Consider the following 26,586-nt stretch of genomic DNA (forward strand, 5'->3'; position numbering starts at 1 on the left):
ATTTTCATCATCTCTGAAACCTGATCCCAAAGACCAGCCTTGCAGCTTTCAATACTGGTTGTCACGTGACCACAGTGGCCGCAATCAGAGATGTTGGTCAGCTGGTTGCTCGACGAGCAAGTTGGCCATTTGGACCTGGGGAAAGTGATTTGAAATTACATCTGCAATCTGTGAGCATGTTTCAAAAGGGACTGAGTTTCAGTGTTGCCTAACTGTGCTTTGTTTTCAGAGTCTCTGGCCCCGATATTTACAGGGAGGCGAGGATGGAGCAGGGCGGTGGGGGTGGGTGGGGGTAGCTTTAGTGGCCGGGAAATGCGGGGAGCGCGGAGGTCTTGCCGAATTTAACAGGATGATCTCATTTGAATTTTTTTCTCCGTTTCCCGACCGGTAGCCAGCCAGATTGAGAGGCTGGCCGGCCGTCGGGCGGGAAGGCCAGCGGCACAAAGCCGCAGCCAGAGAGGAGGGAGGGATTGATTGCCGGAGGAGGAAAGATCGCGGCAGGTTAGCTTGAGGGGCCGGAGGGAAAACACTCCTGGCCTACAAGCAGTGCCGGAAAAGCACTTACCTGCTGGATCTGGCGGTTCTCGCCTCCCTTTAGTTACCAGGTTTCCCGAGCCCTGGGAAACCTGGCCCGCAGCCGTTAAATATAAATGGCTGCTGAAGTCTGAGGCACGCAGACTCATTAACCAATTTAAATTGCTGACCTGCCTCTCCAGAGCAGATTACTCGCCTGCTCTCCAACCCGTCCTGGTGAAAACTGGAAGTAGGTGTGTTCAGGGCGGGTTGGGGTCGGGTTTCATTTTTTTTGAGAATTTAAACCCCCCGCCCCTTTCCCACCCGTCCTGGAGGGGTTAACCTTCCCTCTCTCTGTACTCATGTTTCTAATCCGAATTAAACTTTATAATAAAACTGAATGTAAACTTCCCATGGCCATCTTCTGTACGGTAAGCAAGGGGTCCGCACATCATTGCACCAGCCATCTAATCAGAGCCTCCAAGTTACAGAATGCCACTCCATTTTAACATTAAGCTCTTTCAATTAAAATTGTTAAAAGATAGAGACCATCACTGTGTCTTGTTCAAGTATCCTAACTCGCACCAAGTCCCCTGTGATGGTGATGCCCAACTCTTGAGCATCCACAATTTGCATCACTCCACCATTGGCGGCCGTGCCTTCAGCTGCTCAGGCCCTAAGCTCTGGAATTCCCTCCGTTAACTTCTCCGCCTCTCTACCTCTCTCTCCTCCTTTAAGACGCTCCTTAAAACCTACCTCTTTGATCAAGCTTTTGGTCGCCTGTCCTAATATCTCCTTATGTGGCTCGGTGTCAAATTTTGTTTGATAATCGCTCCTGTGAAGCGCCTTGGGATGTTTTACCATGTTAAAGGCGCTATATAAATGCAAGTTATTGTTATTGTTCATAAACCTTTGTTGATGTTATCCTCTCTTCTATGTGCTTGAATGAGGCCTGAAGACTGTCACTGGACAGGCACTGAAGTAAGATCTGCTTCTGAAGACCATGCAGAGCAGTTTAGCTTCAGTGTAAGGTGTCTTGTCAATTTAATGTCAATATTTGTGTTCCCTTTTGTCCTTGCCAGTTTCCAAAGGTATTCAGATGAAAATACTGTTCATACAGGCATTAATTAATTCAGAGGTGTCAGCTTCATTTGTTTCAGGATCTAGCTGTTTGAGATCTGTGCAAGTATTCATTGCAGATAGTCAAACAGGACTCTGCGGCAGCTCTGTTAATTCAGCCGTAATTATACCTCAGAAGTCTGATTGTGCTGCGCAGTCAATTGCGATTGCTGAAACGCCTATATTTTTGCGGTAGCTATAGTATCAAGATATTTAAGCAGAAGCCTGTTTCCTACAATACAACAGTGACTGCACTTTATTGTAGTACTCCATTGGTTGTAAAGCGCTTTGGGACGTTCTGAGGTTATGAAAGGTGCTATATAAATGCAAGTAAGTTCTTTCTCTCTCTTGTGGGTAACTCTGGTAGGTGCAGATCGATTTGCTCATTTCTTCGCTGAACCGGCATATCCTTTCTCATCATTAATTATATTCAGAGTTGTGAACAACAGCAGCAACAATTTCTCTTCCCATTGTGGTTGGGGCAGAGATTCCTCTGAATTCTCTAGTAGATAATGTAAATGACGGATGCCCTCTTTTTCCATACCCACTGTCCTGTTAGGTGGATGTTCAAATCTGTGACTTGTAACGACCTCAGTGTAGGCGCACACCAGCCTCCTCCCTGACGGGGGCAACAAAACACAATTAGAAGCCATGTCAGCAGCGCGGGAATTTAGGAAGACTTGCACTTTCATTGCAATTAGGAGAAAGAAATTCAATTTATTCTTTCCAAGAGCTCAAACAATTACAGATTATTGCTAAGGCTTTGATACATTGGATCAAGGTCACAACACCAGTAAAAGTGGCCAGAAAACAATTTCCGTCTTCACTGTAATTATGACAGTGCACGTCACTACTTACTGTATTTAAGTCTTTATCTGTAATCTAGATCATGACAGGACAGTCTTAGGGTCCCTGAATCAATTGATAGAGCACACTGCTTGATGATGAATTCCACCATTGTCTTTCCTCCCTTTAGATCAAGGCGACCTTGATGGACTGTGGCACATATTATGGGCAGTTAGCTTCTTCACAATTATTACTGTTATTGTCTGGATGTATTAGTTTCATAGCATCCACAATCTAAGCCTTACTCTCCAACAGTGAGGAGACAGAACCGATGAGGTGCTTTGAGACAGTTAGTGTTCCTACTTAACTTTGTTGTCCCCTCGCCTGGGTAGAAGGAATTTGATCAGCAAGCTGGCGTAATCTGGGGACAAAACTATGAAACAGTAAAAGATTTCATTGTAGTTCTTTTCAGAAAGCTGGTTCTTAAACTCCACAGGAGCACAAATCTGTTTATGTATGTTATCAGGCAGACTGTCCATCTGTGTTATAGGCCTTGAATTCTCAAATCCATGGCAGCATCTAATAAATGGCACAGACAAGGTTTGATGTAAAAATGCTTGAGATGATTGCTTGGGCTGCTCTTCCAATCTGTCTTCAGGCATGATGAAAGTGACCTGCTCTAGAACTTCCACTGTTGTCATGTGCAGTTTGGAGATTTTCACAAGCCACACATTGAAAAGCAAGTTACTAACAATGTTGATCTTGGCGGAGAATGATTCTTGTCATGTAAGATCTAGGGCCTTGTCCATTTTTTCCAATGAGGTTATCTTAACTAACACCACCCAGTGCTGAGAGAAGTACAGACTTTGTGTAGTCCTTGTTTTTTTTATTATTTCAATGAGCACAGGCTTTATAGTCCCTAAAATAGATTTTAGCAAAGGCTCCATGGCCATCCAAGTTTGCTGTTGGTAGGTTAGTCAATGCCTTGACCATTTATACAATGGTATCCTTGTGTCAAATCCTTCAACAACAACTGTGCAACTTCACTAATAAACCTAAAGTTCATGGTAACCAGGAAGTTCCATGCAGTTTTGTGGCTTTTGTGTGCTCCTCTTGATCTAGATTTTAGTTGGTGAAGTGAAATGAATAGGTTTATGAGCTGCGGGTTGGCTAATTTGGTTGAGGGTAGTATTGACCAACACTTCCATACTCTGTAATATCGCAGCACAATACGCGTCTGGCGGCCTGATTGGATGCTAGATATAAATACATCAGGCCGTTAGTGCCAGTTCTGGGTAATGATATGCCAACTCCTGATAGGTCTATGATATTTGCTGATGAGCAATTTGGTCTTCTTTAACATTCATCTTCATCAGAGCAATTAGGAAAGATTCTATTTTGCGATTCCACATTTCAGACATCTCCGTGCAGCTTGAATTCCAAGGCCTGCATTTTACTAATTGAGAGATTATTTCCAGTTATGAATCAAGTCTTCTCAGAAACCAATTCCTGGTTCGTTTGTTATGTTCTAAGCATCTCTTGCAAGTAAATTTTCCTAACTGTCTTGTGAAGGTTATTAATCGGCTTTCAATTATGAGCTGCATCTTCTGAGAACTCAATGTTTGGACCGTTTGATGTATCCTAAATGTCTTTGGGGGGGGGGGGGGGGGCTTTGGCTGTGAACTCCAATTAAGATGATTCAATCTGAAGAAAAATCTCGCTCTCTAAGCACTTACATTTTTTTTTGCTAATTTGCCAATTAATGATTTTCTTCTTTGGTCTGCTCACAGTCTGAAATCAAATTTTTGGTTGTGAGTGATACCCTGCCTTTACTCTCGTGTTTGTCCTTGATAATTAATACAGCTGCTTTGCAGAGATTTTTTTTTTACAAATCAGCTGCTAAACGATCTTCACAGGTTTTGATGAATTTCAAGAACATCTTGTTCCTTCTCTCAAGTACCCAGTGTGTGACTTGCACCTTCAGCTTTTTGCTCTTACCGCCCCTGGGTTGCCATGGTTTGGGTTTGTGAAGTCACGTGACCCAACCTGCTCAGCTGTGAAGCGGACCCCTGATTTGTGAGCCCACGCAAGCACCGCCAGCTGTTGGGCGAGGTTATGCCACACACCCAAGAGACGGAATATGTCGATCCGGCCAAAAAAAAAGGACGGGGCTTTGGAAAGGCGCGGCCGCCTTCTGCTAATGCAAATGTCGCAATATCACAGGCTTTCCAAGTGCTTGGGTCAAAATACGTTTTTTTTAAAAAAATGCTACTGCAGGCCAGACATCTTTATTGCTGCCCCCCCACCCCACCCAATTCAGATTTTGACGAGATTCAAAATCAATTTAAAATAACTTATAGAGATGTGACCTTCCGCAGGTTTGAACGTAGAAGTATAGTTTGCAGCACCTGCCAGTGTGGGGGAACAGTACTGACTTCACCCAGTTGGATAGTCTAACTTAATGTATGATGTGTCAGATGCTTTTTGTATTTCATTAGAAAGGTTGATTGTAAAACTCCCAACATGGCGATTTTTATATTGCTTGAGTTTATGAATCAGTCACAATGCTGAACAATATTCGCACCAAGGATAATTTTATGAAACACGCTCCTGCTACATTTTTTCTTTGTGCTTGCCCATACTGCATTTAGATGGCCCGTCCCTCCCACTATTTGATAGCCCCATAGCCCTCAAAAACCAGAGCGTTTCCCAGCACAGATGTCTAGCTCATCAGGTGCAGCATGACATTTATCCCTTACTCATCATCCTGTTCCTGACTTACTTGTCCCCAAATTTCTTCCACTGCACAGTATAGTTACTGTAACATGCTGGTAAATGGCCTGTGCATTGACCTGGTCAGCTGATGAATACAAGAGTTTTTTTAATATGGCAGAAGTACGAGTGACAGAAAGATTTGGGGAAGAGACTTAAGAAACTCGCTCCGTCACACTACCTAGTGGTCACGACCTGTACTAAACCATGAATGCTGATTTAGCAACATTGAATAGGCGTTATTGACATAACAATTTACATTGAATTACATAGAATTTACAGCACATAAATAAGCCATTCGGCTCAACAGATCTAATCTGGTTTTTATGTTCCACACGAGTCTCCTCCCATAGGCGTCAATTACAAAGGCACCGCTCAAACCGTATTAAGCGTGCCGGCTATTTCGGGCAGTTTGAGCAACTGTTCGGGACCACCTTCCATCCACCCCTATCCACGGCCGTTTGTCCTGCAGCACCGTTTTAATGTATTTGAATCACAGCTTTATTAAATATTAATCACCAACGCGGCGGCAGTGATTCAGGAACTTCGAAATTGACCAGGGCAGTTCGTAGGCAGTTCTGAAAGACATTAACGATCACGTATTATCACGCTTATCAAGACAAACAAGAATGTTTCAGCTTTAATCCCTTACTAGATTTAAAAAAAAATATGATATAAAAACTGCTGGATTTTGTTTTACTGGCCTAAATGTATTTTTTATGTTTTACAAGCATATAACAGCAGCTTTCGAGTCAAAGTTGATTACACGTGTCATGAGACTCTCTGCTGGCCCACAGAGTTTGACAGTAATCCTTACACTTGCAATAATGTCATATTGCAAGTGGTGGCACTGGCATTATTTTGGGTGCTCATCTGCCATAAAGTCTGTTATAGCAGCTATTGTGTATAGTGGGCAAATCACGTTCGCGCCTGCTATAAGCGGGTGGGCACTGTATTTATTTTACACCCACTCAAATTGCTCATGAAGGACAGGAGTGCTATTCACAATATATTCGGCTGTTACGGTGAAGCTGTGACTTTTTAAAGGCTCAAAGTTTGGTTTTGTTAAGTAAGCAGTGGGTGAGTTAATTTAGAGTTTAATTGCTCTTCAGGCTGCAGGTCTTTGTCCTTTTTTAAAGCGTGATTGGTAAAGTCAATTCAGAGGCTACAAACGTTCTGAAACTGGCATTTTCTGTTCTCAGAAAGTTTCTCTGTACATTCCAAATGACAGCCTTTATTACTATATACCTTTAAGTGTGACATAGAAATTTGAATGTGATTGAGAAGTGCGATGTATGGGAAATTAGCACTAGATGTACTATTTAAACATTATTATAGGCATAATATTCTTATATAAATGTCTTTATGTACAAAATCCATCTACAATACTTAATTAGAAAGAGTTGGAAATCAATTTCCCAAAACTTCATTTTCTTGGAGATTTCACTTGTGGTTGTACACAGAACGTATCTACAAATATTCTGGCTTTCTCAGATGAATAATGATATTTATCTAACCATGTCCCAAATATGTGTGTATTCTGAATGTCCCTGTCATGTATTTTTATTTCTAATGTATGAGATGCCATTATTTACTGAACATTTAACATAACGTGGCCGCAGTGTGTACTATCTATAGGATGCACTGCAGCAAGGCGTCTTCGACAGCACCTCCCAAACCCGTGACCTCCGCCACCTAGAAGGACAAGGGCAGCAGGCACATGGGAACAACAACACCTGCACGTTCCCCTCCAAGTGACACATCATTCTAACTTGGACATATATTGGACGTTCCTTCATCGTCACTGGGTCAAAATCCTGGAACTCCCTACCTAACAGCACAGTGGGAGAACCTTCACCACATGGACCGCAGTGGTTCAAGAAGAAGGCTCACCATCACCTTCTCAAGGGCAACTAGGGATGGGCAATAAAGGCTGGCCTTCCTAGCAACGCCCATAGCCCGGGTAAAAGAAAAAAAATTAAAACTTGAAATTACTGTTGATGATATTAACGGATCAATGCTTAACGAACATATGAAAATGATGGCAATGAAATGATGACCAGCTGGTCCATCAAGCCTGCCCCACAATTATGATGGCCAGAGCATCATGACTAATCACTTCCTCCCTCTCCCCCACACCCCCTCACCCAAACACACACACACACCCCAAGCCATGCAATCTCCTGGGAGAGGCAAAAATACAGGACCAATAAGGGGGAGAAAATCTTTGGAAAATTCCACTCCGATCCCCTCAGGCGATCAAAGCCAGTCCAGGAGACCACATGGACCATGCGTTTGTTATTTGTTAATCCACTTACCTTCTATATTATGCAATCTCTGCCCAGCCAAGACCCTAGACCCGGTCCAGCTATTGACCACTATTGTTGATATTAACGGATGAATGCTTAATAGGTTGGTATGCCATTCCTCTGTCCAATATTTTAAAGGAGGCATTAACCTATTTACTTTTAAATGGACTAACACCTGCATTACAATAGCTGACAGAAGAATGTTGCATGATTGCATTCATCCATCAGTAATTTCTGGCCTTTACTTTTTATTACTGTTTCATGAGTAATTTGTGGCAGCCACTTGTCACGAGATGTAATTATTTCTTGATTAGAAACTATTCTGACTCGCCCCTCTGTCGATCAGTGAAGCTGATGGGATGTTTTGGTTTATCATGCGTTGTTTTCACTAATTGCTCTTTTATTTCGTTCAGAGGCCTGCAGAGACTGTTGAGGAGGAGGAGGACCCAGAAGAGCTGTGCAAGGAAGAAAATGGCCTTGAAGGAGATGGGGATTTCCAAAATGTGGAGCGGGAGATTCATAATAATATGTTTTATAAAGAAGAAATCCTTCCGATTAGTCAGGTAGAAGAAGATCTTCGTCCGGGTGATCTTCCTCACAAAGAAGAGAAGACTGGTGAAGAAAGTGAAATTGATCGTCAGGTAGAAGAAGACATTGCTGCCCCTGCAGAAGAAGAGGAGGAGGAGGAGGAGGAAGATATTGATCAAAAGAAAGAGAGTCATGAAGAAAAATATTTTCATCGCATAGAAGATGAATTACAAAAAGAAGACTTATATCAGGAATTGGAAGATAGTCCAGCAGAAGAGGCCCCACTAGAAGAGATTGACGAAGAAAATGAAATAATTCCTACAGAAGAACATAGCAAGGTAATGAGCTTTCGATATTTCTGTTTTGTGTTTTGACAGAGTTTTCAGAGAAGCACAGAGATGACCTTTGACAAGAATGTTTTAAATATATAGAGATTTGTTTATTTTTAGATATCGAGAAGCATACAAAGCATTTGCTAATGTGAAATAGATCCATATCCTGCCTGGGGCAAAATATACATCTCCGATACTCTCATTCACCATAAAAGTTAATTTAAAAAATACCTAATTTCTAATGGGTGTTTACAGTAGAATCTGAAGGAACATCTGATCCATAGATGAATCTCCTTGAGCCCTTGATGTGAGATGCCATGGTACAGTGACCTTTAAACTCAGAGCAGAATCTTTACAAACCTACTAATTAAGAAACCCTTGAGGGAAACATGCAAAGCTGTCTCTTGTTTTACCATAGCTATATAGTATTTTATTCAGATAGTGCCGAGAGTACTGCACTCCTTAGTTAAAAATGAGAAAAAAATAGTTGTGTTAGAAAATGTCAGGTCATCAGTTAATAGCAAAGCACTTACAACAATCCTTCACTATAATTGGAAATAATAAGGTCAGTTTCCTTCAGCTCTTCTCCTTCCCCACCCCGTGCTCTTTTCCTCCAAGAAAAAAAGAAACTGATACTAAGAGTTTAATTATTCACCTAACCTTATTTGGATTACTGCACTGCCCTGAGTGATTTTGGACAGAGGGAGGTAGTTGGGTTAGGGTTGAGTGCTGTGATCTGCTTTCAGTCCTAAATCATTGCAGTTCAATTATATTTTTATAAACTGTTCTCTTCATTTTTGTGTATGAAGTTCAATGATCTTTTCAAACCCTGTTGACTATTAAAATGAAAACAAGGTGAAGTGGGGACTTTTGTGTACTTTTCATCTCCCATGGTTTTCTGTGAAAGATTGCGTGTGCCTGCAAAGTCCTCCTGGTGGGATGAGGAGGTGGGGGGAGGGGTCAAGGTGCATTTCCTGCTCCCTTCTCGTGTGCCCGTGGTTCTTCACTGGCTGCATGTAAAAGGATGTGTTGTATACATTGTTGTAGTCTTGTGGCTGATAAAATCCCTGGAAAAGTTGACTATTGAGCAGACTGAGCACCACAGTACTGTGGGATATCAAACTATTCACAGTGGAAATCATTACACGTGTTGTGAATGAAATATTTTGCAGTTACAAGTTGTCAGTAGGAATATGAAGTTACGCATTAAACAGACTTCTTCAACGACCTGATGCTAATTTGCTCTCTGATTACATTGACAGTTTTTTGGAAACCGACCAACTGATGCAAAGTGCATTCTTGCAAGCAATGTTTGATAATCAGGAATTCTACTGTCTTTTTGTTAATTCACATTGATTCAAATTCCGACAAAAGAAAAACATTGGTTGAAATATGTGAATTTGCAAAAAATTGACTTTTTTGATTTCTGAAGTCAACCTAAGTTCCTGAGTAAATCGATATTTTCTTACTAGATTCAACATAATCAGTAAAAATAAAATGGAGTCACTTATAGGTGAGCTTGGCTACAACATATTTTAAGGTGAGCGGCCTGTTTTGGTGAGTGCCTAATAGCCACCTTTATTTAGAAAGCAATTTTTTGTCTGCGGGGGTGGGGGGGGTGGGGATCATTTTATCTTTTAACGTCGGGCAAACAACAGGTGATAGCGAATCGGCAGCCTGTTCTGCACTTTGCCTGATTTTCTTTTCCCGTTTTTCGCCTAGTGACAAAAGTTCAAATTAACTCCCATTGTGTAGTTATGGGGGATATGAAAGATCATTGCTATTTTACTTTGTTGATTTAATTTTTAAAAATAGGCTAATTGATTTCAGTTTTGAAAACTACATTGCTTATATCCTGTATATGTAAACATAGATCAGCCATGACCTAATTGAATGGCAGAACAGGCTCGAGGGAATGAATGTTCCTAAGAAAAGTCCCAGTCATGCAGTTTAGAGAAAGAGATGATTACTTTTAACAAATCGCCAGCAAACCAGAGGTAAAGATTCCATTGTAGTAAGGCAGTTACAAAGACAATAAAGAAAGAACTGGCATTTATTTAGCACCTAAAACATCTTCAGAATGTCCCAAAGCAACTCACAGCTAATGAATTACTTTTGAAGTGTAGTCGCTACATATAAGCAAATTGGCACACAGCAAAGTCCCACAGACAGCGAATGAGTTAGATCACCAGTTAATCTGCTTTGGTGGTGTTGGTTGAGGGTTGAATGTTGCCCAGGACACTGGTAGAACACCCCCGCTCTTCTTTGAATAGTGCCACCTCAGAGGGCAGACCTGGTTAAATGTCTCATCCAAAAAGACGGCTCTTCCAATGAGGCAGCACTCCCTGAAAACTACAGCAAATGGTCAGCTGATGTCTTGCAGTGGGGCTTGAACCTACAACCTTCAGAATTTGAGGCAAGACTGCTACCAACTGAGCCAAACTGACACTAAAAAGATAAATCTGCCTCCATTATTACTAACTCTAACTCCCAAGTAATTTTCTGTTCATGTGCTAATTATTATCTGGTGTTTGCATGAGTGCCCGTTCACAGCACTGCGAAGCATCAAACACATGTGACAGATGCTCACCCTATAAGATGCAGATTGGCCCTATTTGATCCAGAGTGCTGCAAAAGCACATTGCACCAGTGGTTGTAAATCCATGCAAAGAAGTCACCTCATTAGTTGTGAATTAAATCCTCCCCTTTTCTGTGTTATAAGCACAATCTGAAAGGTTGGTTGCATTGCTTACAAGATCTTGTTCGAATGGATGAGGTAGAACATGAATTATGATCACAGTCAGCACAAACATTAGCTGACATCGATACGGAGAAAGGAATTTGCTACTATAACTTAATACCTATCAAAAAATTACAAATACCAAATGACACCGATTTCAGATAATTGGCAAAAGAACCAGAGGGTAGATGAGGAGAAATTTTTTAGGCAGCGAGTTGTTATGATCTGGAATGCCCTGCCTGAAAAGGTGGTGGAAGCAGATTCAATAGTAACTTTCAAAAGGGAATTGGACATTTACTTAAAAAGGAAAAAATTGCAGGTCTGTGGAGTAAGAGCAGTACAGTGGGACTAATTTGATAACTCTTTCAAAGAGCCGGCACAGGCACGATGGGCCAAAAGGCCTCCTCTGTGCAGTATTATTTTATGATATACGGGAAATGGAAGCACCACTTTCGGTGGTGGTCTCTGAAGTTGGGGTTAAGGCATTGCTGCAGTTTGACCTCAACACTGCATCGAACCTATGCTGTATCTGATGTTGAAGTGATTTTTTTTAAATGGACAGAAAATCAGGCACTGCGGGTCTGTGATTTTCCAACCAGCGTTTCCTATGAGTGCCGCTTCGCACGAGGAGCACCCCATCGGGGAATCGGCCATACTGGAAGCTTCTTCATAATGATTACTAAGCCACTCGTGCAAACTCAAACTGAACTATAATGCTATAAAGGCAATTTGAAGCTCTTAACTTCAGAGAGTTTGGATACTGGCCTCCAGATGATGTGTCTCACTTTGCTTGCTGGACTCTGGCTGTTTCATTTCTATTAACTGTCTAAAACCGGCCTAACAAATAAGTGCAAGAGCAGAATTCCTTACAATTGCAGACTTTGCAAAGGTATGTTTTCGAAAGAACACCTGGAATGCACTGCCTGAAAGGGTGGTGGAAGCAGATTCAATAATAACTTTCGAAAGGGAATTGGATAAATACTTGAAAAGGAAGAATTTGCAGGGTTATGGAGAAAGAGCAGGGGAGCGGGACTAATTGGATAGCCCTTTCAAAGAGCCGGCACAGGCATGATGGGCCGAATGGCCTCCTTCTGTGCAGTATGATTCTTTGATAACAACCTGGCTCTGTCTCATCTGATGGGGGAATTTGGGGATTATCAAAAGTTTGGTAACTAACTGGAACAAGCAAGCCTGTTACCATAGTGCCAGCTTCTCTTGATGTCACAAGGGTGTGCTGCTTAACCCCACCCTTTCCAGAATGAATGCAGCCATCATAGTAACCTGCAATCTTGGTGTGTGGTGCAAGATTATACTTAAATCGGTAAATGGAGCTGAGGTACAGATCAGCTATGATCTAATTAAATGGTGTAGCAGGCTCGAGGGGCTGAATGGCCGACTTCTGTTCCTATGTCCCTATCTCTATGGACTAGTGTAATAAAGTCTACAGCAATGAGATCATTATTGTGCAATTAGATTCTTTAATTTTTATTACATTTTACAAACTTGAGGCTGCTGGCAATCCTAAACACTTTCATGTTAATTATAAAAGATGCAATAACTCACTCTTGCTTCACTGTATTCAGCTTCAGTCTGGGAGGACTAATAGCAATTAAATCATCAGTAATGCACTTTGAAGGAAGCATTAATTTTAATAAGCAGGAGTTAAAATATACCATATAATGACATTGCTAAAATGTGGTATTACCGGTTAAATCTAGATTTGCCATTCAGGATATCGGCAGGAAAGGATTAAGATTAATACTCAGGTGAGGTCCATGTGAGATCTTATCCTGCCAGTTAAAAATAAATTCTGACTGGGCCTTTAAATCAGACCTCTGGAAGCCCATCTCAAAAAAGCATCCATCAACCAGTACTGGCAGGAGACCACAAGATGGCCTCCTGTAGATTCACAATGTAACCAATTAACACATTAATTCTCCAGAGAGTGACATATTACAGATTGCGCACCTTCAGTTATAATTGATACTTAAGAATTCCTCTAAAGACCTTTCTGATTGATAGGGGTAGCATGCCGTTAAATATCAGGACCATGTGTAAACCTTCAGCCATGATTGATATGACAGAATGCCTTTAAGTAATTAATCAGGGCAACTGCAAAAAAAAACGCTGAACCAAAATTGAGAAGGTTACCCGCATTGATAAAGACTACTTATGACCTCGAATTCAACAGCATCTTCCAGAATGATCTGCAATGATTAAAGATTTCCCCCTTCTCCCCCCCCCCCCCACCCCAAACTAGTTAAGATCAACAATATTGGTGGTTGAATCGATACTTTATTCACATCTCTTCCATTTGTTTCTCTGACCTCTTTTCTTCCCCCTTCCCTTTCTCTTGCCATTTTCTGTTGCGACCTGCACCCAATTTATAAGGCAATGTCTTCCCGCAAACATTCATTGATTTTTCTCAAATTACAAAGTCCTATTCTCTGTTTAGTAGCACAATCAGCATGAAAGAACATGGCAGTGGAAGCAAAGGGATATTATTAAAAAGAAAAAAAAATCTAAATACAGGAGTTCAATTAATGTTTTAATTAGTTGGTATTTTCCTCCGGCTTAATTACATTAACCAACTCGAAAAATTTTTAAAAAACGAATGAAAGGGATCGGTGAAGTGTAAAAGAACTGGGAGATTTTGTGTGTTTGAATGAGAAATCCAATCAATCAAGTGAGCTGTTTCATTGATTTCTGTGTTCCAGTTTCGAATGTTTTTCTGCTCTCTCAGATTAGGTATCGTGCCCTGCATGTTACTGGTGGTGTTTTTTTTTGTTGTTTGATGCTTTCGTGTACTCCTGTTTTGCTTTACTAGAAGCTGGTTTTCAGCTTGCTGATACACATGTACTCTGCCTCACTTTCTACTTGATATATGCTCTGTTAACTACTTTCTTTTGAAACCCCTTTGATTGAAGTGAATATGATATACAAATAATCAATATGGAGGATAGTACTTCTTGTAACATTGTAAAATTGGCTGATGGCCTCAAGCTGTATGATTATGTAGAGCCCTGGATGAATAAATTTGATGTGCTTAGAAATGAGATAGATTTTAATATGGTTGAATGAAAGTGTGTGTGTATATATACCACAAGAAATGGGTGAGATCCTGAATGAATATTTCACATCGGTATTTACGGTTGAGAAAGGCATGGGTGTTAGGGAACTTGGGGAAATAAATAGTGATGTCTTGAGGAGTGTACATATTACAGAGAGGGAGGTGCTGGAAGTCTTAACGCGCATCAAGGTAGATAAATCTCCGGGACCTGATGAAATGTATCCCAGGACGTTATGGGAGGTTAGGGAGGAAATTGCGGGTCCCCTAGCAGAGATATTTGAATCATCCACCGCTACAGGTGAGGTGCCTGAAGATTGGAGGGTAGCAAATGTTGTGCCTTTGTTTAAGAAGGGCGGCAGGGAAAAGCCTGGGAACTACAGACCAGTGAGCCTGACATCTGTAGTGGGTAAGTTGTTAGAGGGTATTCTGAGGGACAGGATCTACAGGCATTTGGAGAGGCAGGGACTAATTAGGAACAGTCAGCATGGTTTTGTGAGAGGAAAATCATGTCTCACGAATTTGATTGAGTTTTTTGAAGGGGTAACCAAGAAGATAGATGAGGGCTGTGCAGTAGACGTGGTCTACATGGACTTCAGCAAAGCATTTGACAAGGTACCGCATGGTAGGTTGTTACATAAGGTTAAATCTCATGGGATCCAAGGTGAGGTAGCCAATTGGATACAAAATTGGCTTGACGACAGAAGACAGAGGGTGGTTGTAGAGGGTTGTTTTTCAAACTGGATGCCTGTGTCCAGCGGTGTGCCTCAGGGATCGGTGCTGGGTCCGCTGTTATTTGTTATTTATATTAATGATTTGGATGAGAATTTAGGAGGCATGGTTAGTAAGTTTGCAGATGACACCAAGATTGGTGGCATTGTGGACAGTGAAGAAGGTTATCTGGGATTGCAACGGGATCTTGATCAATTGGGCCAGTGGGCCGATGAATGGCAGATGGAGTTTAATTTAGATAAATGTGAGGTGATGCATTTTGGTAGATCGAATCGGGCCAGGACCTACTCCGTTAATGGTAGGGCGTTGGGGAGAGTTATAGAACAAAGAGATCTAGGAGTACAGATTCATAGCTCCTTGAAAGTGGAGTCACAGGTGGATAGGGTGGTGAAGAAGGCATTCAGCATGCTTGGTTTCATTGGTCAGAACATTGAATGCAGGAGTTGGGATGTCTTGTTGAAGTTGTACAGGGCATTGGTGAGGCCACACTTGGAGTACTGTGTACAGTTCTGGTCACCCTATTATAGAAAGGATATTATTAAACTAGAAAGAGTGCAGAAAAGATTTACTAGGATGCTACCGGGACTTGATGGTTTGACTTACAGGGAGAGGTTAGACAGACTGGGACTTTTTTCCCTGGAGAGTAGGAGGTTAAGGGGTGATCTTATAGAAGTCTATAAAATAATGAGGGGCATAGATAAGGTCGATAGTCAAAATCTTTTCCCAAAGGTAGGGGAGTCTATAATGAGGGGGCACAGATTTAAGGTGAGAGGGGAGAGATACAAAAGGGTCCAGAGGGGCAATTTTTTCACTCAAAGGGTGGTGAGTGTCTGGAACGAGCTGCCAGAGGCAGTAGTAGAGGCGGGTACAATTTTGTCTTTTAAAAAGCATTTGGACAGTTACATGGGTAAGATGGGTATAGAGGGATATGGGCCAAGTGCAGGCAATTGGGACTAGCTTAGTGGTATAAACTGGGCGACATGGACATGTTGGGCCGAAGGGCCTGTTTCCATGTTGTAACTTCTATGATTCTATATATATATATATATATATATATAAAATGTATATTATGACATTGAACATATGTTTACAATATAATGGATCCTATATTAAATAAGCCAGTAGGATTGGGCTCACCCAACTCATGCCACCTTAATGCAGTGATCATGAAAGCTACAGAGTGGTATGGTTCACTCAAACTATTTTCAAACAAAATCAAACTAGCAAAACTAACTAAGATAACAAACTCAAATCAGTGGGATAGATTTGGGGACTATCAAAACAAAAAGCCCTTGAGGTGCTCACCAGGCATGGAAGGCATCCAATGATGCACTAGACATTATGGGGTGGCTCTGGACTGCCATGACATTAGGTGGGTAAGAAGGGAGGGGGGGGTCCAGAAACGGGAATCGGGGTCCTATGTACATCACAGGATCATGATTAGCGTTTTAAATGGGCTTACCGCCTGACTCGGGGATTTGGGGGGGGGTGCTCTGGGAAACATTGCTGCGGCCACAGCGACCACGACAAGGGAGCAGGAGGTCCCACCCTGTTTCTGCCAGGCGGGAGGCCTGAAAAATCAGCTCCAAGGGATCGTGACCAGCGATCTCATGTCTCCTGGACTTGTGGATGGCACAATGTGTCGGGTCCTATTTGAAGTCGGCTGGTGGGATTTGATAAAGTTTCACTTAAGGAAGCTGGCCCACCCAAACTGATTGTTTAACAAAGGAGAAAGAGTAACCTGAATCAAATCATAGGGCTCAAATCGGTCAAAATCGACCCAAAACTTCCAAGGCAGTGCCCACCACTGTGGAAGGTATCCAGCGGACTGGCAAGCACTGCACATTGGTGTTCAAAGGTCACCCAAGTATGAACTGTGGCTCAAGACATGGGCAAACAGCTGGAGAAGATCCTGCCCTGTGGTCTTACTCATGCTGGACTTGTGGATGGCACAGTGTACTGAGCGTGGACCAGTAAAGGTAGCCGTGGAAAGGCCAAACAGAAAAGGATTTAGTTACGATTATTGATAATCCGTAAGCTGTTTAAAAAATTGGGCGTCGCTGGATGAACTGATTTGTTCATTTCACGTCTCATAAACCAGTGGTCAACCTATGAGTCAGGACTGGTTTCATTCATTTTCTGAGGGAGGTTTTCAACAGGTTTTGCTTTTTTTTTAAGACTAAATAAATCATCAGAATATCATTAGAATCATAGAATTTTACAGCACAATTACAGGAAAAAAGAGATTATTTTTAAGTTCTTTTCATCGGAACTGTGAAAGAAAGGCAGGTGATCGCTTGACTGCAACAAAGTGGAGAGGAGAAAACAATAGTTAAAGGTCGCAGGTCAAGTACCTAAATAGACTATGATTGCAGAATTAGGGGCAAAGTTAGAAATAAAGTTTAAAAAACCTTAAGTAAAACTAAAGCTTAGAAGAAGCAGAGTAATGTAAAATAGACTCCCATCAAAAGCAGTTAATGTTACATTGATTAACTTTTTAATAAGTTGGATAAATATGTGCATAAGAGCAGGATTGAGGGTTACAAAGATAATGATAAGCGCAGGTGATCACATTTTCTGTGGAGAATAATGTGCTGTTAGGCTTCATCGATGAGTCATGTGTGGAAGGTAGCTGGTCAGAAGTGAATGATGTGAGTTGTACGATTGGATTCATATCCTGTAGTCGTGTGTGATTACCCTGGGGTCAGGAATAAATTTCATGGCAATTTATCTCCTTAGGGGTTTACTTATGGGTAGTTGGTCGCCTCTCTCAGGAGACTGCTTGTTAAAGAGTTTATTTTAGTGATTCCTTTTCCATATTTGCTTTTCTTTCACTCAATGTTTTCCATTTTGTTGAGGTAGGGTGTTTGGAGGAGCCTGTGGCCTTGAAATTGTGCTGTGGGATATCAGCATGCAAGCGCTTAATGTATTCATCCAAAATTCCAGTCTTAATTTAGCAGAGGCTAAAACAGCGGAGTGGGGAATTTCAGACTAACGTCTTAGGTCCATTCATGAGTATCTGACTGTGTAATTTCAAGGTCTATGTCTCTTAATTATTTTATTAAAGTTAGGAATTTCTTTTTGTTTTCTGTCTAAAGATCTGGCCTGTTCTTTTCACAAGTGGTACATGCTCATTTTGTGCTGTTGCTAAATTGATCTAAATACAGTTTTGAAAATCCTAAAATAAAATGTGTGTGTGTTTTTGTATGTTTGTATATTTGTGTGCGTGTTTAGAGAGAGACACGCCCTACTCATTTCTCATTTTAAAGTATTTGGACTGCCTTCAATTATACTTGGCTCACAACTTGGAAGGGGGCCATTAGTTGTTTGGTAAAATAGATTTTTTTTAAAAACTTTATACGTTTGCCTTATAGTGCTCCAATTCAAACATGAGACACTATTGTACCATCCTTGCTGCATTTCATGTACAGTGACACTACAAATAAAAATGTGGCTGCTAATATTGATTTTTATGTTCTTCGTTATTTTGTTTTTGCTTTACACAGGATGACGATGATCTGGAAGAAAGATTAACAAGTCCAGCGGAAAGCATACCCAGCCCTCAAGAGACTGACGGCAAAGAAACTATTCAAGCAGCCACTGGACGTGCCGTAATGGCTCAGTGAATCTACAAGCCATTAAAAGTTAGCAAATATAGCACAATTCCTTATGTTTTTATTTTGTTACCCCCATTTTTGTCATTACTATGGTGCATCCCCTGGCTGGTCTGGGCAAAAATGTTTCAATGGCTGTCAGTGTTGGTCCTTGATTGCTCAAGGGGCTTACTTATAATTAAATACAACTAGTTGGTCTCCCGTGGAATTGCAGATGGGAAGTCAAGACAAAGTGTACTTTTCAGGTGAAGGGTAGGGAATATTTTGACCAGGGCACACAATCATAATTCAGTCCCCATTTTAACATCCTACATTCTGTCCTTATATTTATATTTCCATTATAAACTCCAATGTCCACATTTATAATGGAAACTACCTATATAGACTCGTTATGCTGTAATTACACCCTCGCCACCAACAATGGCACTGGTGTGCCTCCACTGGGGGAAAGGTGTTCTTACTTCATGACAAGTTTACATTGCAGTTTCGATTATAAATGTGGACATAGGAATTTATAATGGAAAAAGTTGGCAGGAAATGTGCCTGGGCATACAATTTTTAATGTATTTTAGATTTCCTGCTATCATGATAGGATCACTCAAGAACTAACAAAAGGCCTTATTACGAAGCAATTGCAGCAAATTCAAATGATCAAGTACTCTAGCCCTGGCACTCCAACCCAACGAACATTTGGTTGGGAGGTTTGTACTTGGCTTCCTGAACAGCTAGGCACTTGTAAATTCTTACAGATATCATCAGGTTTGGTAAGTGGATATCACATGTATATATTTTTTAAAAATGGTCAGTTGGTATCAATTTTTATTTTGTGGCAACATCCCCATATTTTCTTATTTATTATGATTTGTGGTGCCCACATTTAATGACTGCAAAATGTTAGCAGGCTTTTTAGTTTATCTAATCAGCCACTCAGCTACTAGCGGAACGTCTCAGGATGTTGTTTTGATGGCTGTGTGCTACACAGCGGAGCAGGTTAAAACTCAGAGGAGGGATTGAAAGGAACCAAAGCTTGTGACAAAGGGACAGAATAATGATTGCCCTGTATAAAAATGAAGCCTCACCACTTCTTATGCATGTGCATCCAAGATCGTGAGCTATCAATCCCTACTGAGTAATTAGCTGATGATTTTTGACAATTCCATATTGATTGTAGAGTTGTCACTCAGCCATGGCTACTTCTGTTGTAAGGAACTATAATGCACTAGGGCACGTGCTGGTGGAATTGCTATTTATGCCCCTTAACCTAGGTGAAACTGTCTTGTGGAGGGGTTTCACCTGTAAGGGTTGTAGATAAGAACTACTGCTAGGGATAGAAAGGTAATCACAAAGTCAAAACATTGAGATGCCTAGCAGGGATTTTTAAAAAATCTGCTTCATATCCAACATGTAAAAGTGAATTATTAATGGAGTAAATGATTTTGTAGAGATAAACATACCATAGGTAAATTTGATTAAGCCACCTTCTGTGCTGTATCATTCTATGATTCTATATTAATCAATAGCAGACTGACTGTTACATCTGCACAGATGACTTTGATGCTAGTACCCAAAATGCTAAAGTAATTACTAGTCTTGGACCAATCCCGCTCCTATAAAATTACTTTTTGAGCCTTGCATCATTTTTCCTTTCTTCAGTGCCTCACTTCCCTGCTGGACCATTGAACCCAGAGCCATCCCAGCACCTTATGCAGTTTGGTGACATTAGGTTTGGTGGATGACCATAGTACGGACAGGGAGGCAGAGTATTTGGAAAGTTATACAGGGTACAGTCACTCAACCGGCCTCAATGCACTGTACAATGAAGCCAGGGCTAGGAAACAAATGCCAGGGAAGGCACAATGAGGATGTAAGAAGTCTCAAGGACAGAACTTCCTGAGGCCCTGTGCCACCAGCGGGTCCTCACTCAAAGCCAATGATTTTTCCACTCGTTAATGTTGATGGCTGGAAAACCACAGGGGAGATGGGGAGAATTTTTTTTATGCAGCGAGTTGTTACGATCTGAAATTCACTGCCTAAAAAAGGTTGGAGGAAGCAGATTCAGTAGTAACTTTCAAAAGGGAATCGGATAAATACCTGAAAAGGAAAAATTTGCAGGGCTATGGGGAAAGAGCAGGGGGGTTTGGGACTCATTGGATAGCTCTTTCAAAGAGCCAGCACAGTCTCGATGGGCCAAATGGTCTCCTTCTGTGATGTATGATTCTACAAGTGCCCGCTATTTCCTGATGTCACCCGTTGTGTGTCAGGTCCCATCAGTGATGCAGAGGAATTTTTAAAAAATATATATTTTCTTCTGCTTTCCCATGTCAAGTCTTCTCTCTCCCCCCATCCCCATGCAACACACAGTGGCTTGGCCTGCTGACGGTGTAAACTCTCTCATGCTTCCAAGCAGAGCCTCGCATGCAATTGGTGGAGATTGCGAACCACGATTTCTGATCCATTTTCATTCCGTGCCAGCTGCAAAATCTTCCCACTATATTGTAACCAGCTAACAGGAGGTGGATGGGAGATAGCCCACACTTTTAGTCACAGTGCAGCATTGATTGAATTGCCCCTCCCAAAATGAAACATTACAGCAGTAGAGTATAGAAAAAACAATTGTTTTAGCCTAATAGATCACCAGCCAAAAAAAAAAGATTATATAGGATTGTCTACTCCTTTTTCATTGTCCTTAATTGTTACCCTGATGAAAAATTTATCATTAACAGCACAGAAATGGAATTTGATTCAAATGGCAAAACTGCATCTGATCTTGTACGGTAACCAAATTCTGTAACAACAACAGAAAATGCTGGAAATACACAGCAGGTCATCCAGCATTTGTGGGAAGAAAAGACAGCAGGGCCCTTCTTCAAAACTGAAGACTGAACTATACATATTTTAATAGTAGGAGGGAGTCCCACGCAGTGGGAGGACGGTAATGGGCTAGACGACCTGTAACCTGCTGAAAAGAAAAGCAGCAGGTGTTTAGGTGATACATATAAAAAAAATCATCTCAGTGAGACAATAGGAAGAAGCTTTGAAGAAATTAAATACATTAATGAAAGAAAGGAACATGAATAGCTAAGACAGTGAGTGACCCACCCGAGGAAAATGGCAAGCAAATGGGGAAAATAGAGGAGAAAAATAGCACAGGAAGCCGTAGATGCAGATCTGAGATGAAAGCAAAATGCTGGCAAAACACAGCGGGGGGGGGGGGGGGGGGAATTCATCGAGGGCGATGGCACAAAACAGGCGCTAGCGAATTGGAAGCCTGTTTTACACTTCGCTCAATATTCTTTTCCATTGACTTCAGCCCTGACAATGCCCCCCCCCCACCTCCCCAATATGGGGGTGGGGGGGAAGAGGGGTGGGAAGAGGAGAAGTGAAGATTAGTTCTCGTTTCAGAGTATCTCAGTATGGGATAACATGGCGAAGAACTGTTCCTCCTTACACCCAGTGACTACATCAACCCTAACATTATAGCTAAAACCCAAGCTTGGAAGATCACCTCCAACTGCTCCCTACACCAGCTATCGCCTTGGTCTCTCTAAATGAGAATGCCTAATTAGTTTTACATTATAGGCAGCGTGGTACTGTGCACGCTGGGAACTGGGTTAAGATTGCAAAGGCTCATTCCGCAATGAATGCTTAACAAACAACACATACTTTCATTAATCTGGGCTCAGCTCCAGGACCTGGAAAGATGTGTTCTGATTTGTCCTGTACTCACCCAAACCCACTCAGTAGAAATTTGACTGAATTTAGCTGACTCATTTCATGTCTGACTCTTTATCAAACATTACACATGCAGTCATTGCTGTTTGAGGTTGCAATTTAAACCACTGTACCATTTATCCCAATTATTTATTTCTATGACTGAATTGTATTTCCCATCATGACTGAGAGTGATGTTTCCATTTGGTGAAAATGTAAAATGTTACCTAACAGTTCTGTGTTATGGATCCATTTAAAACCCAGCTTTTTGATCCTTGTAGAAAGAGCTGGACCTTGGACTGGACGGATTCCAGATATTTTCGCCTGTGGGAAGGGCTTTCTTTGGTGTAATGGATCGTTGGTAAGAGCAATTAACAAGCCATCATTGGGTGCAATATCTTGTATTTTCTTCTACGCCCATAGTCAAGGTCTTGACTATGGCCATTATTAAGCTGCAAAATGTATGATGTCTGCAAAAAGATGGAGAAACCTTGTCCAAGTAGCTTTGACAAATAATGGCTTGTTTAGTGTGAGAGAAAACCATTCCTTAGTTTATGCATATGTTGTAGATGTTAATTTGTATACAGCATATACCTTAGAGTGGACACATTCATCAACTTATCTTTCAAACAATGTAAATAACAGTATCTTTTATTAACACTCTAGTGTAGTCCTAGAAACTGATATCAATGTAAAATAAATCCTTTCATATTGATACTTTTAACATTATCAATTATCAATATTTTGTTGGCAAGGTGATTTATAATGTGCTGTATTTTTTTATGTTTAATTTCTGTATTAAAAGTAACGTGACTCCATGGCGTTTTTTGTTTCCTCTTGTGGAGGACACTGATTCTGTAAAATGAAAAGCTATCCCTCCATTGCCAGAAGAAGACAGTAAAAGGGTAACCTGCTGTACAGGATTATGGGGAGAGAGTAAGGCATCGGTACTAGCACGTTCAGTGAGTTGGTCACACCACAGATAAAAATTACTGAGGGAGATAGTGAATGGGTGACCAACAGACAGAGGAAGAGTAGGAAGGCAGTGCAGGGGTCCCCTGCGGTCATCTCCCTCCAAAACAGGTATACCGTTTTGGATACTGTTGGGGGAGATGGCTCACCCGGGGAAGGTGACAGCGGCCAGGTTCATGGCACCATGGCTGGCTCTGCTGCACAGAAGGGCAGGAAAAAGAGTGGCAGAGCTATAGTGATAGGGGACTCGATTGTAAAGGGAATAGACAGGCGTTTCTGCGGACGCAACCGAGACTCCAGGATGGTATGTTGCCTCCCTGGTGCAAGGGTCAGGGATGTCTCGGAGCGGCTGCAGGACATTCTGGAAGGGGAGGGTGAACAGCCAGTTGTCGTGGTGCATATAGGTACCAACGATATAGGTAAAAAACGGGATGAGGTCCTACAAGCTGAATTTAGGGAGTTAGGAGTTAAACTAAAAAGTAGGACCTCAAAGGTAGTAATCTCAAGATTGCTACCAGTGCCACGGGCTAGTCAGAGTAGGAATGACAGGATAGCTAGGATGAATACGTGGCTTGAGAGATGGTGCAAGAGGGAGGGATTCAAATTCCTGGGCCATTGGAACCGGTTCTGGGGGAGGTGGGACCAGTACAAATTGGACGGTCTGCATCTGGGCAGGACTGGAACCAATGTCCTAGGGGGAGTGTTTGCTAGTGCTGTTGGGGAGGGTTTAAACTAATGTGGCAGGGGGATGGGAACCGATGCAGGAAGTCAGTGGGAAGTAAAGTGGTGACAGAAACAAAAGGCAGTAAGGGAGAGTGTACAAAACATGACCGGACAGATGGTCTGAGAAAGCAGGGCAAAGACCAAGGGAAGTCTAGATTAAACTGCATTTATTTCAATGCAAGAAGTCTGATGGGCAAGGCAGATGAACTCAGGGCATGGATGGGTACATGGGACTGGGATGTTATAGCTATTACTGAAACATGGCTAAGGGAGGGGCAGGACTGGCAGCTCAATGTTCCAGGGTACAGATGCTATAGGAAAGATAGAGCAGGAGGTAAGAGAGGAGGGGGAGTTGCGTTCTTGATTAGGGAGAACATCACGGCAGTAGTGAGAGGGGATATATCCGAGGGTTCGCCCACTGAGTCTATATGGGTAGAACTGAAAAATAAGAAGGGAGAGATCACTTTGATAGGATTGTACTACAGACCCCCAAATAGTCAACGGGAAATTGAGGAGCAAATATGTAAGGAGATTACAGACAGCTGCAAGAAAAATAGGGTGGTAATAGAAGGGGACTTTAACTTTCCCAACATTGACTGGGACAGCCATAGCATTAGGGGCTTGGATGGAGAGAAATTTGTTGAGTGTATTCAGGAGGAATTTCTCATTCAGTATGTGGATGGCCCGACTAGAGAGGGGGCAAAACTTGACCTCCTCTTGGGAAATAAGGAAGGGCAGGTGACAGAAGTGTTAGTGAGGGATCACTTTGGGACCAGTGATCATAATTCCATTAGTTTTAAGATAGCTATGGAGAATGATAGGTCTGACCCAAAAGTTAAAATTCTAAATTGGGGAAAGGCCAATTTTGATGGTATTAGACAGGAACTTTCAGAAGTTGATTGGGAGAGTCTGTTGGCAGGCAAAGGGACGTCTGGTAAGTGGGAGGCTTTCAAAAGTGTGTTAACCAGGGTTCAGGGTAAGCACATTCCTTATAAAGTGAAGGGCAAGGATGGTAGAAGTAGGGAACCTTGGATGACTCGGGAGATTGAGGCCCTAGTCAAAAAGAAGGAGGCATATGACATGCATTGGCAGCTGGGATCAAGTGGATCCCTTGAAGAGTATAGAGATTGCCGGAGTAGAGTTAAGAGAGAAATCAGGAGGGCAAAAAGGGGACATGAGATTGCTTTGGCAGATAAGGCAAAGGAGAATCCAAAGAGCTTCTACAAATACATAAAGGGCAAAAGAGTAACTAGGGAGAGAGTAGGGCCTCTTAAGGATCAACAAGGTCACCTATGTGTGGAACCACAAGAGATGGGTGAGATCCTAAATGAATATTTCACATCGGTATTTACGGTTGAGAAAGGCATGGATGTTAGGGAACTTGGGGAAATAAATAGTGATGTCTTGAGGAGTGTACATATTACAGAGAGGGAGGTGCTGGAAGTCTTAACGCGCATCAAGGTAGATAAATCTCCGGGACCTGATGAAATGTATCCCAGGATGTTATAGGAGGTTAGGGAGGAAATTGCGGGTCCCCGAGCAGAGATATTTGAATCATCGACAGCTACAGGTGAGGTGCCTGAAGATTGGAGTGTAGCAAATGTTGTGCCTTTGTTTAAGAAGGGCGGCAGGGAAAAGCCTGGGAACTACAGACCGGTGAGTCTGACATCTGTAGTGGGTAAGTTGTTAGAGGGTATTCTGAGAGACAGGATCTACAGGCATTTGGAGAGGCAGGGACAGATTAGGAACAGTCAGCATGGTTTTGTGAGAGGAAAATCATGTCTCACGAATTTGATTGAGTTTTTTGAAGGGGTAACCAAGAAGATAGATGAGGGCTGTGCAGTAGACGTGGTCTACATGGACTTTAGCAAAGCCTTTGACAAGGTACCGCATGGTTGGTTGTTACATAAGGTTAAATCTCACGGGATCCAAGGTGAGGTAGCCAATTGGATACAAAATTGGCTTGACGACAGAAGACAGAGGGTGGTTGTAGAGGGTTGTTTTTCAAACTGGAGCCCTTTGACCAGCGGTGTGCCTCAGGGATCGGTGCTGGGTCCGCTGTTATTTGTTATTTATATTAATGATTTGGATGAGAATTTAGGAGGCATGGTTAGTAAGTTTGCAGATGACACCAAGATTGGTGGCATTGTGGACAGTGAAGAAGGTTATCTAGGATTGCAACGGGATCTTGATAAATTGGGCCAGTGGGCCGATGAATGGCAGATGGAGTTTAATTTAGATAAATGTGAGGTGATGCATTTTGGTAGATCGAATCGGGCCAGGACCTACTCCGTTAATGGTAGGGCGTTGGGGAGAGTTATAGAACAAAGAGATCTGGGAGTACAGATTCATAGCTCCTTGAAAGTGGAGTCACAGGTGGATAGGGTGGTGAAGAAGGCATTCAGCATGCTTGGTTTCATTGGTCAGAACATTGAATGCAGGAGTTGGGATGTCTTGTTGAAGTTGTACAGGGCATTGGTGAGGCCACACTTGGAGTACTATGTACAGTTCTGGTCACCCTATTATAGAAAGGATATTATTAAACTAGAAAGAGTGCAGAAAAGATTTACTCGGATGCTACCGGGTCTTGATGGTTTGACTTATAGGGAGAGGTTGGATAGACTGAGACTTTTTTCCCTGGAGAGTAGGAGGTTAAAGGGTGATCTTA

At 41.9% G+C, this 26,586-nt stretch overlaps 1 protein-coding gene across 1 annotated transcript in view; it reads left to right on the top strand.

The window, feature by feature from the left end:
* Window positions 1-22,970, top strand: part of LOC137335978 (doublecortin domain-containing protein 2-like) — a 195,018-nt gene extending 172,048 nt beyond the window's left edge. Inside the window, exons 9-11 of the mRNA XM_068001485.1 lie at window positions 7,913-8,365; window positions 18,405-18,542; window positions 22,505-22,970. Of these exons, the coding sequence (XP_067857586.1) occupies window positions 7,913-8,365; window positions 18,405-18,524 (573 nt within the window). The 3' untranslated portion in view covers window positions 18,525-18,542; window positions 22,505-22,970. The remainder of the gene's footprint in view (window positions 1-7,912; window positions 8,366-18,404; window positions 18,543-22,504) is intronic.
* Window positions 22,971-26,586: the final 3,616 nt, after the last annotated feature.

Source organism: Heptranchias perlo, chromosome 2 (assembly GCF_035084215.1).
Source record: "Heptranchias perlo isolate sHepPer1 chromosome 2, sHepPer1.hap1, whole genome shotgun sequence".
NCBI classification, from domain to species: domain Eukaryota; kingdom Metazoa; phylum Chordata; class Chondrichthyes; order Hexanchiformes; family Hexanchidae; genus Heptranchias; species Heptranchias perlo.